Raw genomic sequence first — 15,704 nt, 5'->3', positions numbered from 1 at the left:
AAATCACTATGCACAAATGCAGTATCTTTAAACAGCACAAGTGTATTACATTTTAGTTCTGGAAGTTAGAAACTTGGTAGGGTTGCATTCCTGTGCTTTCAAGTGACAAATATACTTGATTCTGGAGTCTGGCTGCACTCCTTGACTTGTGGCCCCATCTCCTGTATTCAAAATGAGTTGTTATTCAGTAGTATCTTCAGGCCTTCCCACTCCTCCATGCTTCTGTTGGTCACAATGCCTTGCACACTCTGCCCCTTTCTGTCTCCTTGTTAGACTCTGTGGTTACATACAGCTCACCTTGATGGCTCAGGACAATTTCCTATCTCAAGATCTTAACCTAAAGGTACCAAGTTCCTTTGTCCTGGGGATTACCCCATGTTCTGAACACTCTAAGCTGAGTACTTTATGAAGGAAAGAGGTTTATTCAACTCTTATGGTTGTTGGAGGCTGAAAGTGTAGGATTAGGTGGTTCCATCTGTTTGATCTGTGGCAGGCATTGGCCTGGCTATGGCAGTGGGGAATTAAGGCACAGTAGACAGGGAAGGGAAAATGGCTACATATAGAGGGGTCACATATGAGAGAGGTTCTCAGAGGGATTCAAGGGCCTAGCCTGCTAAATATTATTTTAACTAAACTTCTATCTATCTATCTATCTATCTATCTATCTATCTATCTATCTATCTATCTATCTATCTATCTGGTGTATGGGTGTGGGTATGTATCCAGGCCTCCTGCGTAGATTTCAGGGATCGAGTTCAGATCACCATGCTTGGCAGCTGATGCCTCTGTATCTGCTGAGCTACTTTATCTCCATTTTTAGGAACAAGCAACAAGAACAAAAATCTTATGGTGTGGGAACTAACACCTATGTCCTATGAGAATGACATCATCTGTCCTAAGGATGACATTACCAGTGACCTAATTGCATTTAACTAGGTCCCACCTGCAGAAGGTTATACAACCTCTCAGGGTCACACTGGGGACCCAAACTTTCAGAGAATAAGCCTTTGGGGGATCCAACTGCACACAGAAGCCGTGTGAAAATTGTAGTCCCGAGTTGGGTAACACAGTCACGGTTCTCAGGTTCAGGACGGACATCTTTGGTGGAGCCAATGTTTTGCTTTCCGTCACCACAGCGGAGATTGTATTCTTATGGGGACATGACTTTAGACAGGTTAGCTTAATGAGCCGTGTCTGACGCAGGAGTAGAGTCTTCATGGAAGAGAGGGAGTGAGGATTGTAAACACCGGGGGAGAGAAACTGGGTAGATGGAGTAAGATATACAAGGACCCCAAGGTGGCTGAAGTTTGGAGAGTTTGACCAAGGAGACCGGTGGGTGAAGAGGAGGGTTTTCATTACCGAGGCTCAGAGAGGCAGTGGCTATGCAGTGACTTTTGTCCAACTGGGAACCTTCTTACATGTTCCACAATGACTTAGACCTGTGCCTATAAGCCAGTACTGCAGAAACGGATGAAGTCATCTTTCCTTTGTCCCAGGACTGGGTTCTGGCCGTGTATGGAGAGTAGGGTGGGTTTGTGATCACCCATCCCAGGTCCTTACTTGATGGTTCTCCATTGTCAGGCTTGTGCCAGACTCAGTGCACGTGCCTGGCGTAAGAGGTGTATAGTTAGCCCTTCCGTGATGATCTTTCTCACGCTGTAGAATTTTAACCTGTTCCCCTGAACAAGCTGCGGTTCTCTGGGTAAGGGGACTTCCTGTCTGCTGCACAGGGGGGCTGTCCTGTTTCCTCCTTAGTTCCTTCTCTCACCCATGCACAATAGTGCTTGCTCCTATTTCAGCTTACAGTCAGACCAGGGAGGCTGATGATTCACAGAGGGACCCCAGGGTCAAGCTGCCTGCTGCCCACCTCTGCCCTTGACCATGAGACTTGGGCACATCACCTCTCTCTGCGTCCTTGACTTTGAGATGGGTCAGTGTGGAAGTGAAGGGAAAGGCTGCCTGAGGACAAGACTGTGCGGACCTCTTTCTTTCTTTCCAGGGTCTCTCTCCCTGTCTGCTTCCTCTTCCTTCCTCCGTTTCCCCCCTCTGATGATTTCTGACTCCTTGGCCACCTGGTACCTTCTTCCCCTGACCCAGAGAGTGTGCCGAGGTTTACAGTGTGTGTCCCCTCCCCTCACTCAGGACCAGGTGTGTGGCCTGTGTGGGAACTTTGACGGCGTCCAGAACAATGACTTCACTAGCAGCAGCCTTCAGGTGGAGGAAGACCCCGTCGACTTCGGGAACTCCTGGAAAGTGAGCTCACAGTGTGCGGACACGAGAAAGGTACATCCGGGGTCTCGGCGGATGGAAGGTTCCCCTAGTCTCCTGGCGGCTGTGGTGGGCAGGAACTGCAGACAATGGCAGAGTTGGGCTTTTGGGCTGAGTCCCTGCAACAAGGCTGCCTGAAGCTCGGCCTCTCTGGTACTCTCTTCTGTTCCAGCTGTCGCTAGATGTTTCCCCGGCCACCTGCCACAACAACATCATGAAGCAGATGATGGTGGACTCCTCCTGCAGAATCCTTACTAGCGACATCTTTCAGGGCTGCAACAGGCTGGTGAGGCTTTACGGGTGGAGGGAGGCAGAGTGGTCAGAAGGCTTGTGACTTCCTTGACTGTGAATGTCTAATGTGAACACTACCTAGGCGGAGCCCTGACATGATTCCTATTGAGAAACCATGGTAGCTTTCTTGGTTTCTAGCTGAGGGGGAGCTTGGGTACTTTTTGAGGAAAGCAATGGCTGGCCAAGTACTTTTCCATGTGCACAAGAAGTCTCTTGGTCTGAAGTTCTCTTTGCATGTATCCTGCCAGAGCCAGGGAATTCCTTTCCTTGTCACCAGACCCAATCAGGACCCCCATAACCATCAACACACAAGAAAAGCAGCAAACCACTTCTCCAGTCCCCAGTTCTCTTCTCATACTAACTTTTCCTGGCCTTAATGCCAGTGATTTGGGGGGTCCTTAAATTTTTGGCGCCTTTTTATTCCTTGGTCTCAAATGAGAGTGACGAATTCTCTGAAGTTAGATGGACTTCTCTCTCTGTGCATTTGTGTGTGACATACATGCAAGCACAAATGCAGGCACATACAGGCATGCATGTAAGTGTTGCACTTATGTGTACACAAATACACAGCCATATGTACACGCCTGTGCTATGCAGTACCATGAACATAAGAAAGATGAGTTGAGTACATGGACCACAGTTCTTCGGCCTTCCAGAGATTTTCAGTCTACCAGAGCTCTATGGTTTGCTAGCATCTGCGTTGGAAGAAAGAAGACAAGGGGAAGGACTTGGGGCTCATAGGATGATGAAATGTTCTGGGAGCAGCAATTTGTTGGCTGATGAATTCATCTCCTTCTTAACTACTTTAAAAAGCCAAGAGGGTATAGTAGCATGTTTTAGAGACAAAAAAGTAAAGTGGTTAGGTCAGTGTGATTGATCATGCTTGTGGGCATACATGCCTCTCTACAGGGAGACTTGGGGTCAGGGACTAAGGGAGCCCAGCCAGGCCCTACTGTCTAGCAAAGCTGCCCCATAGCTTCTCAGTGGGGGCAGCTTGTGTGTTCTGATTCATCGCTACATTTTATTTGCTGGATTGAGGCAAGGACAGAGAGTGACCAATCTGTGTGTGTTTATGTAAAAATACTCCACACTCATTGTTACAGGGAAGGACAGGCAGCTAGGCAGGTAGGTGGGAGACAGAAGAGGGAACCTTCTAGCAAATTCCAAGGGCATCTCAATATGCATGAGAGGCCATCAGCCCTACTTTCCTTAGTATTTCTTAGTGGAATCCAGATTAGAAACAAAGAAATTTTTGCCTCTTCATCCATTCATTTTCTAGGACCCACGTTCTATTATTTCCTTGGTGCAGGAGCTCCCCACCCCGTCCCTTGTACCCTAACCATAAGCCAGAGTTCTCACCCCAGGTTCAGGTTGAGGCCACGTGAGGTTCTTTTTGTAGGTGGACCCCGAGCCATACCTCGACGTCTGCATTTATGACACTTGCTCCTGTGAGTCCATTGGGGACTGCACCTGTTTCTGCGACACCATCGCTGCCTACGCCCATGTGTGTGCCCAACACGGCCAGGTGGTAGCCTGGAGGACGCCCGCCCTGTGCCGTGAGTTCCCAAGTCCCACAATCTCAGATGCACCTTCCTATAAGTACCTAGGCTGGAAGGTCTGTGGAGAGGACGGGAGAGCACTCACAGGGTGGAGAGGGCTGGCCCCAGTGCCCTGAGGCACGGGTGGAGGGGATGAAGTGATGGGGTGAGAAAGTTTACACTAAAGGAATAGTGGAAATGTGGGAGTTAAGACAGGGAGGAAGGCATCTCCATAAGAGTGAGGGGGACACAGGTACTGAAGAAGGGTAATATGGTGACAAGGGTAAGGAATTCATGGTCAGACTGAGTAGGGACACTGTTGTGTTGCCGAGGGTCACCTGGCGCTTCCAGGGTCACCACCTCTTTCTCTGTCTCCACAGCCCAGAGCTGTGAAGAGAGGAACATTCGGGAAAATGGCTACGAGTGCGAGTGGCGCTATACCAGCTGTGCGCCTGCCTGCCCCGTCACCTGTCAGCACCCGGAGCCTCTGGCTTGCCCTGTGCAGTGTGTGGAGGGGTGCCATGCTCACTGCCCTCCAGGTGAGGCCTCTCCTTGGCTCGAGCAAGATGGAGGAACAGGCCCTTAGGTGTATTCCTTCTGCTTCAGCTTGGCCTCCGTCCAGGGGTGCCCCCGCTGCCCCATCCAAGGACCTCAAACAAGTCTGATTGCCTGGATCTCTGTATCAAAGCCAGGCTGGCTCTGAGTTTTGCCACGTTAGGGTTGTCTCACCTGCCCTTTGTGCTCTGATGCCCGTGTGCTCTTCCACTTAGCTTCACCCCATTCCTTCTGAAAGTCCCTTTTATTTGTGGGTTTATCACATAGAACAGTCAATCCTTTCCTCCCCTTCTCTCTTCCTCCCTACCTCTCTCCCTCCCTCCTTCCTCCCCTGTAGAGTCTTGCTGTATAGCTCAGACTGGCTTCAAACTTGCCATCCTTCTGCCTGAGCCTCCTGGGTTAAAGAGAGCAACACTTTCCAGCAGAACTTGCTGCATTGGTGGCAACGTTCTGGTCAACGCAGTGATGGCTAGTAGGTGTGAGGAAAAGGCCTCTTCATTTCACTGAATTATGCTTCATTTACATAGAAGTAACCTCATGGCATGTCGCGTTAGACAGACCAGCTCTAAAGTTATTGAGTTCACTCTTGAGAAAGATCTAGCTGAGCCCAGACACTCCTTGGCTATTTGGAGATAAGATTTCATTGTCTTAGGGCTTGGGAAGGGGAGAGATGTGGTGTAGGAAGCCCCATCCCAGCTTCCCAGAGGGGCAGACAAGGCACCAAAGACAAAGGATGGTCCCTGTGTGGTGAGGTGACCACCTGGGAGCTTGGAGGGTGGGTTTCTGGAACAGGTTCCTCCAGTGGCAGGTGGACCTACCTGATTGATATGAGAGGTGGACTCCTAACGTGGTGTGTTGTGTAGGGAGAATCCTCGATGAACTTCTGCAGACCTGTGTGGACCCCCAAGACTGCCCTGTGTGTGAGGTGGCTGGTCGACGTTTGGCCCCTGGAAAGAAAATCACCTTGAACCCTGATGACCCTGCACACTGTCAGAATTGGTAAAGTGGAGTTCTTGACTGGCTGTTCCCCATGCTGGCTCTTAGAACCTGGGCTCAGGAAAATACCTCCAGGTGCCATGGACTGAGGCTGAGCTTAATTAGCTCGTCCATGCACCCATGCACCCATCCATCCATCCATCCATCCATACATCCATCCATCCATCTATCCCTCTATTCATCCACCCACACATCCTCCCACACCCAGCCATCTACCCACCCACCCATCTACCTAGCCAGTCATCCATATATCCATGCATGCATGCATGCATGCATCCATCCATCCATCCACCTACCCACTCATCCACCCATCCATCAACCCACTCATCCATCCACCCACCCACCCACCTACCCACCCATTTGCCCACCCATCCATATATTCATCCATCCATCCATCCATCCATCCATCCATCCATCCATCCATCCATCCATCCATTCACCTACCCATTCACCTACTCACCTATCCACCCATTCATCCACTCATCCACCCACCCACCCACCCATTCATCCCTTTACTGTGCTGTTGGGTTTTTTTTCTGGAGTCTGATTCTCTTTCTTTAAGAGAGTCTGTCTCCCCCTCAGTATTTGTTAAAGACTTTTTGTTTTGTTTGTGGAAAACATACATTTTGGGGGATGGAATATAATATCCCTGTAACATGAGGGCCGGCTTGTTGGGGTTTATGTCCTGGCCATTTCCCCACAGTCAGCAAGCCCCATAGAAAATTACACAGAGATTTCCATGAGTTATAAAACTGATTGGCCCATTAGCTCAGGCTACTTATTAGCTCTTGTAGCTTATATTAACCCATTATTCTTATCTGTGTTAGCCACATGGCTCAGTACCTTTCTCAGTGGGGCAGCTCACATCTTGCTTCTTCAGTGATCTGGGAAGAACTGCGGAGGGAGCTTCCTGTTTCCCAGAATACTCATTTTTATCACCCCACCTCTACTTCCTGTGTGGTTGACCCACCTATACTTCCTGCCTGGCCAATCAGCATTTATTTAAAACATGATTGACAGAATACAGACAATTCTCCTGCACCATATCCCAACACATGTATGTAGCATGTATGACCAAGCAATGGTAGTATTTCTATTTCACTATAAGTGGGCATCACATCCAGTCTGAGGACCAGTATCTATGGATATTGAGCATTTTGGGGGATCTGTGAATGTAGGAAGGAAAACGGAGATGGGGTCATTGGCCCTAAGTGTAACACAAGCATCTTAGGGCTGTGGTCTAGGTCACAGGATGTGGCTTTTCAGAACTGAGAGGGAAGACAGTCACTGCTATCACCTTGGGCTCTTGCTGGAGCAAACTCTGGGAACGTGGTTTTGGGGAGGAGAGGAGTCCTGAGGGTGGATTCCTGGGCTTTCTGAAGTTCTATCCTTAGGGAACATTTATTAAAACACTCACACAGTCAGTGCCACTCCCTGACACCAGTCAAGCCTACCAGGAACTTCAACTTGAGAACCTCAAGTCACTGGGGAGGGGCTGTGGCCACAGCTGCCAGAGCCAGATCCTGCCGCCACCATCTGCACAAACAAGAGTAAGCACTGCCCAGGGTGAATTTTCTAGCAAACACAGGAAACCATAAAGTTTGTCACTCATGCACCGTTAACCAAGGATTGAGGCAATAAATCGCAGGATTAGGAGGAAGTAGGAACTGACTTCCTGGTAAGATCCCACCCAACTTCATTGTGCTGAAACAGACCTGAGGAATTCGGAAGGGTGTTCGCTCAAGCTTACTTAGGGTGTCCAGCTTGAAGGGCACGGAAGCTCCAGGCATCCCGTGTCTCTTCAGCTGGCCTGCAGAGAAGGGCAGCTGCTACCACCCCCAATGTGCGTAAGTTTCAAGGTTGTGGACATTGGCTGGCAGTGAGATCATGGGACCTGCTCAGGATTTAGGGCCATACTCACCTTCTCAGATTTATTGTAAAGGCTGAAGACCAAGGGTGCAGAATGAGGGAGACCCCATCGTGTGGGGATCCCCACCACAGCACATCTTCATTTTCTCTGTGCACTGGCCCGTTCCTTTACTTTCTAGAACACGGCAAAAGGCTCCAGTGGTTAGAAAAGGCTGGAAGGTTGTCTGGTACTGTAGATTCAACCCAAACTGTGGGTGTCCTGGGGCGGGGTGAGGGCTAGCCAGTTCTTGGTAGACACTCCATGTTCACCATCTGCCTGTGGGCAGGAGGGATGGCGGCGCTGCTGTCACTTCCTGGCCACCACACCTAGTCCTCCCACGGTCTTTTTTTTCTGCTAGATAAAATGGCGGGTTTTTAAACTTTCATTCATCTTTCTAAAATCTTCTTACTCTAGTTTTTTTCTTCTTTTCCTTAAGGCCCGACATAATTAAACACGCATCAAAATCCATACAGTTTAAATTCTAATAACCTCCTTAATGGTTTCTAATGTAAGCCTTTTATCTCCAGTGGAACATTTACAAGTTCCAGCATGTGCCAACATTTTAGAAAGATATTTGTCCTTGGAGACACTTATAAGAAGGTTTGGATTATAATTAAATATTAATATGGTTGGAGACGTAGATTGGAAAGAAATCAACATTAAATGGCTGCGGAGGGCTTAGAACAACAAAGACTGATTTTCAGTTTCTAAAATGAATTAAAGCTTTAGGAAGGCTCTGCTTCCTCCCCTCTCTTGTACGTGTGCATGCGTGCATGTGTGCGTGCATGCATGTGTGTGTGTGCATGCATGTATGTGTGTGTGTGCATGCATGTATGTGTGCACATGTGCATGTGCTTCTGTGTTGAAGACACACCTGGGAACAAATGTCAAAAATGACATCTCATTAGGGTGAAAGGTACTCAATGGGAGCAGATGGGAGGTTCTATAGTGGACGCGTGAGGTGGTCCTACCTGCCCACAGGTTCTTCCTGAATTATTTTGGTTTCTTTCCCTTCTACCACAGTCATTGTGATGGTGTCAACCTTACCTGTGAAGCTTGCCAGGAGCCTGGAGGCCTGGTGGTACCTCCAACAGACGCCCCAGTCAGTTCCACCACCCCATATGTTGAGGACACCCCCGAGCCACCCCTGCACAGCTTCTACTGCAGCAAGCTCCTAGATCTCGTCTTCCTGCTGGACGGCTCCTCCAGGCTGTCAGAGGCTGAGTTTGAAGTACTCAAGACTTTTGTGGTGGGCACAATGGAGAGGCTGCACATCTCTCAGAGGCGCATCCGTGTGGCGGTGGTTGAGTACCACGATGGATCCCATGCCTACATCGAGCTCACAGCCCGGAAGCGGCCCTCCGAGCTTCGGCGCATTGCCAGCCAGGTGAAGTATGCAGGTAGCCAGGTGGCCTCTACCAGCGAGGCTTTGAAGTACACAATGTTCCAGATCTTTAGCAAAGTTGACCGCCCTGAAGCCTCCCGCATCGTTCTGCTCCTAACTGCTAGCCAGGAGCCACCACGACTGGCCAGGAACTTGGTCCGCTATGTCCAGGGCCTGAAGAAGAAGAAGGTCATTGTGATCCCCGTGGGCATTGGGCCACACGCCAGTCTCAAGCAGATCCGCCTCATTGAAAAGCAGGCCCCCGAAAACAAGGCCTTTCTGCTCAGTGGGGTGGATGAGCTGGAGCAGAGAAGGGATGAAATAATCAGCTACCTCTGTGACCATGCCCCTGAGGCCCCAGCCCCTACTCAGTCACCCCAGGTAGCACAAATCACTACGGGTCCAGGGATCCTTGGGATTTCGTCACCTGGACCTAAGAGGAAGTCCATGGTTCTGGATGTGGTGTTTGTCCTGGAGGGGTCAGACGAAGTTGGTGAAGCCAACTTCAATAAGAGCAAGGAGTTCCTGGCGGAGGTGATCCAGCGCATGGATGTGGGCCAGGAGGGCATTCACATCTCGGTGCTGCAGTATTCATACATGGTGACCGTGGAGTACACCTTCAACGAGGCCCAGTCCAAGGACGATGTGCTACGGCACGTGCGGGAGATGCGTTTCCACGGTGGCAACAGGACCAACACTGGGCAGGCCCTACAGTACCTTTCTGAGCACAGCTTCTCTCCCAGCCAGGGGGACCGGAAGCAGGCCCCTAATCTTGTCTACATGGTCACAGGGAACCCTGCCTCGGATGAGATCAAGAGGATGCCTGGAGACATCCAGGTGGTACCCATTGGGGTGGGCCCTCATGCCAACCCACAGGAACTGGAGAGAATTGGCTGGCCCCACGCTCCCATCTTCATCCGAGACTTTGAGACACTTCCCCGAGAGGCCCCTGACCTGGTCCTGCAGAGATGCTGCTCCAGGGAGGAGCTGCAGCTGCCCACCCTCTCCCCCACTCCTGGTACGCTGGTACCCTGTGTGTGATGGCCTTGGCACTGTATGCCTCATCTGAGGATGCCAGACGCCCTGGGTTCTAATGCTAACTTCCTAGCTCACAGCCCTGCCTCATCCTGCCTGTGCATCTCCTTTCTTCCAGGCAGAGAGCTGAACTGTTTTTTCTTGTGTGAGAAGGATCCTTTCTTATTGCCCGGGCTTGTACATTCAGTGGTAGTAGGGGCCCATTGTTAAAATTTAAATAGTACAGGGAATGCATAGAAAAATTGCAAGTCTTAATCCACCTCGCACCCAATCCAGACTCACTTTCTGCCTGGCAGGTGACTTTTGCTAGTTTTGGTGATTATCACTTCTCTTTAGGGTCATGCTGATGTGTGGAATTATTCCAAGTAGCTTATGTTCTTGGAGGCAAAGCTGCGGGGCTGGGGGGGCGGTCAGGAAAGAGGTGTAGATTGAACAGGCAAATCCAGAGCCAGAGTCCAGAACTGCCGCTCAGTGGCTGGTGGTTTGGGGCTTGCCATTCTCCCCGTCTATGAGCTGTGGATAGCAGCAACTATTTGTGAAATGCTTGACACTGCATCCAGCAGGTGGCAAAGACGCAAAAACTGCTGTTGTTACTGTTGCTGGTTTTTTTCTTTGTTTTGAGTCAGGGTCTCACTAAGTGACCCTGAAGTTCTGGAACTCTCCATGTAGACCAGGCATGACTCAAACTCACAGAGATCCTCCTGCCTTTGCCTCTGAGGGCTGGGGTTCGACTGTTGCCTTCTTAACGCATACCAGTGTCAAATCAGTATCTAGTTTGTTTCTGTGCCGAGACTAAAGATTGAACCTACAGCTTGGTCTGAGCAGGGCAAGTGCTCTATCATGGAGCCACCCAGCCCTCTCTTCCTTTCCCTTTTGAGACAGGATCTTGCAAAGCTGCCCAGACTGACCTTAAGCTCATGCTGCCCCAAGCAGGCCTTACAAGCTGCAGCACTCCTGAGTAGCTAGGCTGACAAGCTGCTGTCGCTACAGCCGAAGAACCAGCAGCTTTTAGTGTCTCTCCATCCCTGCACTCAGTCCTGGTTTTTGTTTTAGTTAGTTAACATTGCTTTACTTTTTCCTGCTAATAAGAAAAGTAACTGTGTTGTTTGCCTTGGCGTTAGCATACATGCTGTCTGTGAGTTTTCTCATGACACAGCTTCCTTCTCTCCCATGTACAGAAGCCACATTTTCATGACCCCTTCAAAGGTCACAAGCCTCCAGTTACACACTCTACTGTGTCTTTCCCCTTATTTATCCGGTTTTAGACCCAATAACAAGAAGTCCATTTCTTTATTAGTTGCTTTAGTTATTGTTTAGTTAATTCTCACAATCATGGGTCTTACAATGACATTTTCATAGATAGAGCTTTCTGACTCCCTTGCTCCCCCACACAGCCCCACTTATTTTCCTGCTTTTGAGAGTACAGCCCCTTCCTTCCATTTGCAGGCATGGTGGGCCTGTGGGTCTCTCAATCTACTGAACTCAGACTCAGGAACTGCCTCTTCTGCCCCTCTAACTGTCCCAGTCCCATGCTGTGACCTCAATGGTAAATGCCCTACCTACTTGGTGGTGCCGTGTGCTCAGTGCTGCCCTGAGGAGCCACTGGCTGTGCCGGTGGCTGATCGCTGCTCTTCTGTTGGCACCATGTACTCATCTTCTTGTTCCTCTTGTCAGACTGCAACCAACCCCTGGATGTGGTGCTCCTCCTGGATGGCTCCTCCGGTTTGCCAGAGTCTTACTTTGATACCATGAAGAGTTTTGCCAAGGCTTTCATTTCAAAGGCCAACATTGGTGAGTGATGCCCCCGAGGCTGCAGGTAGGAGCAGCTCTTCCTGGGGCCCACTTCCTTCTAAATGTCTCCCCTTTTCTCTTCTGTTAGGGCCCCACCTCACTCAGGTGTCCGTCATGCAGTATGGAAGCATCAATACCATCGACATACCGTGGAATGTGGCCCAGGAGAAAACCCACCTACTGAGTCTGGTGGACCTCATGCAGCGGGAGGGCGGCCCCAGCCAAGTTGGTAATGCTGGACCCACAAGCTAGATGGGAAACCCGCGTTATGGTTCCGATTCTTGACTTTAGGGACTGGGTGATCTTGTCCAGTAATTTTAATCCTTGGCCTGAGTTTCTTCTTTTGGATGGCAATGAGCAAGATGGTCCCCGGGGTCTCTTTTTCGTCCCAAGTGTTGTTCTGAGTCATAACTGTTTATCTTTTCTTTTTGTCAAGGGTCTGCCTTAAGCCCAATACTCAGAGGGTTTAGAAAACCCAGTCCTTGTGATCAGTCCGGACTTAGACCATTCTTCTTCCTCAGGGGATGCTCTGGCCTTTGCCGTGCGCTATGTAACTTCACAAATCCACGGGGCCAGGCCTGAAGCCTCCAAAGCAGTGGTCATCCTCATCATGGACACCTCCTTGGATTCAGTGGACTCAGCAGTGGATGCTGCCACATCCAACCGTAAGTGTCTGCTGCACAATCCTGAGTTCCCGTTAAAAGGTTGAGGTGTGGGTAGGTGAGCATTCTCTCTCTTTTTCCTTTTCCCCCCCTCTCTTGCAGTGTTGGGCACTTAACCCTGGACCTTGCAAACATTAGACAAGTACTCTACTACTGAGCTGGGTCCCCAGCCTCCCCTTTTCACTTCATCCTCTTGAGTGATCTCTTTCAGGGTCACGGGTCTAAAAATACTTATGGACCGCTGACCTTGACATTCCTTCTTCAGACTTCTGACCTCGCTTAGCCTAGATCTGACAGACAGTTCATTATTCGCTCTACTCCTGCTGCATCCCAGCATTTCCTTCTCCTGTCATCTTTTCCATTCTTTGAAGTTATACAGGTTAGAAAGCCCAACCTCTTTGGCTTCCCCCCATTCTCTCAAATGCAACCAATCAAATAGCTGAATCTTCAGAAAATACTGAGACTCATTCTCCTGCATGCCAACCCCACCACCTCATACCCAAGAGACAGGGACAGCCTTCTAAGTGGGACCCCAGCTCCCATTCTCATAGCTTATCCTTAGCAGAGCAGCTGTATAGACGAGCTCCTGCCATCCCTTCGTGGTCGTGGCTTTCTGTTTCCTTCAGAGAATACGTTGGGTTGGTGCTGTGGCCAATGAAGATTTGCACACTCCAGACTTCATGTCCTCTCATGCATGTTCCATGTTCTCCTGCTTCCACGCTGATCTTTTATAGTTGCTACACTCTCCGTGTGGGGCATTTCTTGCCCAGCTGTGTTCTCGGCGCCTTCATGCCTTTTCCAGGCTGTCTTAGTTAGGGCTCACGATTGCTGTGAACAGACACCACAAACACTCTTAGGAAGAAAACATTTGACTGAGGGTGGCGTCCATTATGGCCATGACAGGGAACAGGGTGGCATGCAGGCAGACAAGGTGTTGGAGCTGAGAGAGCTACGTCTTGCGGACAATAGGAAGTCAACTGACTGTCACATTGAGTGAAACTTGAGGAAAAGACCTCAAAGCCCACCCCTACAATAAGGTGCTTCCCCCAACAAGGCCACACCTCCTAATAGTGCCACTCCCTTTGCGGGCCATTTCAAACCACCACACAGGTCTTTCCCCATGAAATGGTTATTTTCCCCCTCTGTGCATTTCCCATGCTTCTCATTTCATAGTTTCTTCCAAGCATCTATCTACAGCTGAATGTGCCATTTGCTATTTTGTGTGTGCGCTGTTTGCATTCCTCTAGTGTTAGCCGTGGAGACAGGAGACGGGGCTTTAATCTGCTTGCCTCACTGCTGTATCCCCTTTGCTGAGAAGGGAGCCTGAGGAACAGGAGCAGCTCATCAGCATGTGCTGCCTGTGTGCACCTCTCCCGCACAGGCCTGCATTGCAGGGGCTCTGTCTAGGTGCTAGATGTCATGTATATGTTGTTCTCATCTAACTTAGACCCTTTCTCGCTGCTTGGTTAATTTAGGAGTGGCAGTGTTCCCCATTGGGGTTGGGGATCGTTACGATGAAGGCCAGCTGAGGATCTTGGCAGGCCCAGGGGCCAGCTCCAATGTGGTAAAGCTCCAGCAGGTTGAAGACCTTCCCACCCTCGTTACCCTGGGCAATTCCTTCTTCCATAAACTATGCTCTGGTAAGTCATATATTTTTTCCAGTTCTCAGACAACTACTGCCACCATGACCACTACTAAACCAGAAAGCAAATAAAAGCCAAACTACCACGCCAATGACTCAAGGATGACAATGTATAAAATTTAGTCTTAAATGAAGATGGCCATATGGTTCAACACTTCCACATTTCTGCTTGCTGAAGGCATATACTGTCACCTCCAGGGGGCTCTGGAAAAGTTTCTGTGCACCATCCTGCTTCCACTTGAAATGTCCATCTGACTTTTTAAGCAGAGAAAGCCCTAGCTTGTTTGTCCCTGGGACTTCGGATGTAAGAACTGGGAGATCTAAGCAAGGAACCCCAACATCCTACAGGTCATGGTCCTATATTTTCTGTCAGTATACATATACAGGGCTTTCAAAATACATCATCAAAGCCAATATTGAAGGACCACAGGTTAAGTTGATTCTAGGTTAGAAACACGTTTTGTTTTCTGACCTGGTGTATATACTAGTGTAGTTATTTTTTTTTATCATTTATTTAACTTGATTTTATGTGCATTGGTGTGAGGGTATCAAATCCCCTGGAACTGGAGTTACAGACAGTTGTGAGCTGCTATGTGGGTGCTGGGAATTGAACTCAGGTCCTCTGGAAGAGAAACCAGTGCTCCTTACCATTGAGCTGTTGCTCCAACCTCTGTAAATAGTTTTAAATTAAAACCTTCTACAGAGTTACAGACCTTTCCTGTTAGATGGTAGCTACCTTGGCAGCAACCATGAAGTATATCTCTTTCAAGTTTTATGAAAACTTGTTTCATCTCCCCCCAATATCTACTCCTGGCAAGCATGAAATGAGGTAAGTGAAAGTTACTATCATATGATAGCTATCCTTATCATAATTATTAATTATCATAAAGTACGTCTGAAGCACAGGATTGTCACCTCCTTGTGTACTCATATAGTCAATGTGAAGCCCACTCATATTCTTTTTAGAGTTGTGTTGACTAGCAGATGTTGTGCATTGACTAACAGATATTGTGTGTTGACTAGCAGATGTTGTGTGTTGACTATCAGATGTTGTACATTGACTATCAGATGTCATGTGTTGACTATCAGATGTTGTGTGTTAACTAGAAGATGTCGTGTGTTGACTAGCAGATGTTGTGTGTTGACTATCAGATGTTGTGTGTTGACTAGAAAATGTTGTGTGTTGACTAGCAGATGTCGTGTGTTGACTAGCAGATGTCATGTGTTGACTAACAGATGTTGTGTGTTGACTATCAGATGTTGTGTGTTGACTATCAGATGTTGTGTGTTGACTAGAAAATGTTGTGTGTTGACTAGCAGATGTCGTGTGTTGACTAGCAGATGTCGTGTGTTGACTAGCAGATGTTGTGTGTTGACTAGCAGATGTCATGTGTTGACTAACAGATGTTGTGTGTTGACTAGAAGATGTCATGTGTTGACTAGCAGATGTTGTGTGTTGACTAGCAGATGTTGCGTGTTTACTAGAAGATGTCGTGTGTTGACTCGCAGATGTTGTGTGTTGACTATCAGATGTTGCGTGTTGACTAGAAGATGTTGTGTGTTGACTAGCAGATGTTGTGTGTTGATTAGCAGACGTTGTATGTTGACTAGCAGATGTCGTGTGTTGACTAGC

General features: G+C 48.9%; 1 protein-coding gene across 2 annotated transcripts in view; it reads left to right on the top strand.

Annotated features, from left to right (window-relative positions):
* The window catches only part of Vwf (von Willebrand factor), a 144,038-nt gene that overhangs the window by 86,405 nt on the left and 41,929 nt on the right, over positions 1 to 15,704 (top strand). For both annotated transcript variants that reach the window (XM_087904192.1, XM_087904193.1), the window contains exons 23-32: positions 2,143 to 2,283; positions 2,441 to 2,554; positions 3,959 to 4,115; positions 4,478 to 4,636; positions 5,516 to 5,651; positions 8,581 to 9,959; positions 11,651 to 11,767; positions 11,856 to 11,996; positions 12,289 to 12,432; positions 13,905 to 14,069. In XM_087904192.1, the coding sequence (XP_087760318.1) occupies positions 2,143 to 2,283; positions 2,441 to 2,554; positions 3,959 to 4,115; positions 4,478 to 4,636; positions 5,516 to 5,651; positions 8,581 to 9,959; positions 11,651 to 11,767; positions 11,856 to 11,996; positions 12,289 to 12,432; positions 13,905 to 14,069 (2,653 nt within the window). The remainder of the gene's footprint in view (positions 1 to 2,142; positions 2,284 to 2,440; positions 2,555 to 3,958; positions 4,116 to 4,477; positions 4,637 to 5,515; positions 5,652 to 8,580; positions 9,960 to 11,650; positions 11,768 to 11,855; positions 11,997 to 12,288; positions 12,433 to 13,904; positions 14,070 to 15,704) is intronic.

Source organism: Myodes glareolus, chromosome 3, assembly GCF_982192425.1.
Source record: "Myodes glareolus chromosome 3, mMyoGla1.1, whole genome shotgun sequence".
NCBI lineage: Eukaryota > Metazoa > Chordata > Mammalia > Rodentia > Cricetidae > Myodes > Myodes glareolus.
Note: the sequence above shows the minus strand (reverse complement) of the source record. Positions and strands in the feature narration are given on the sequence as shown.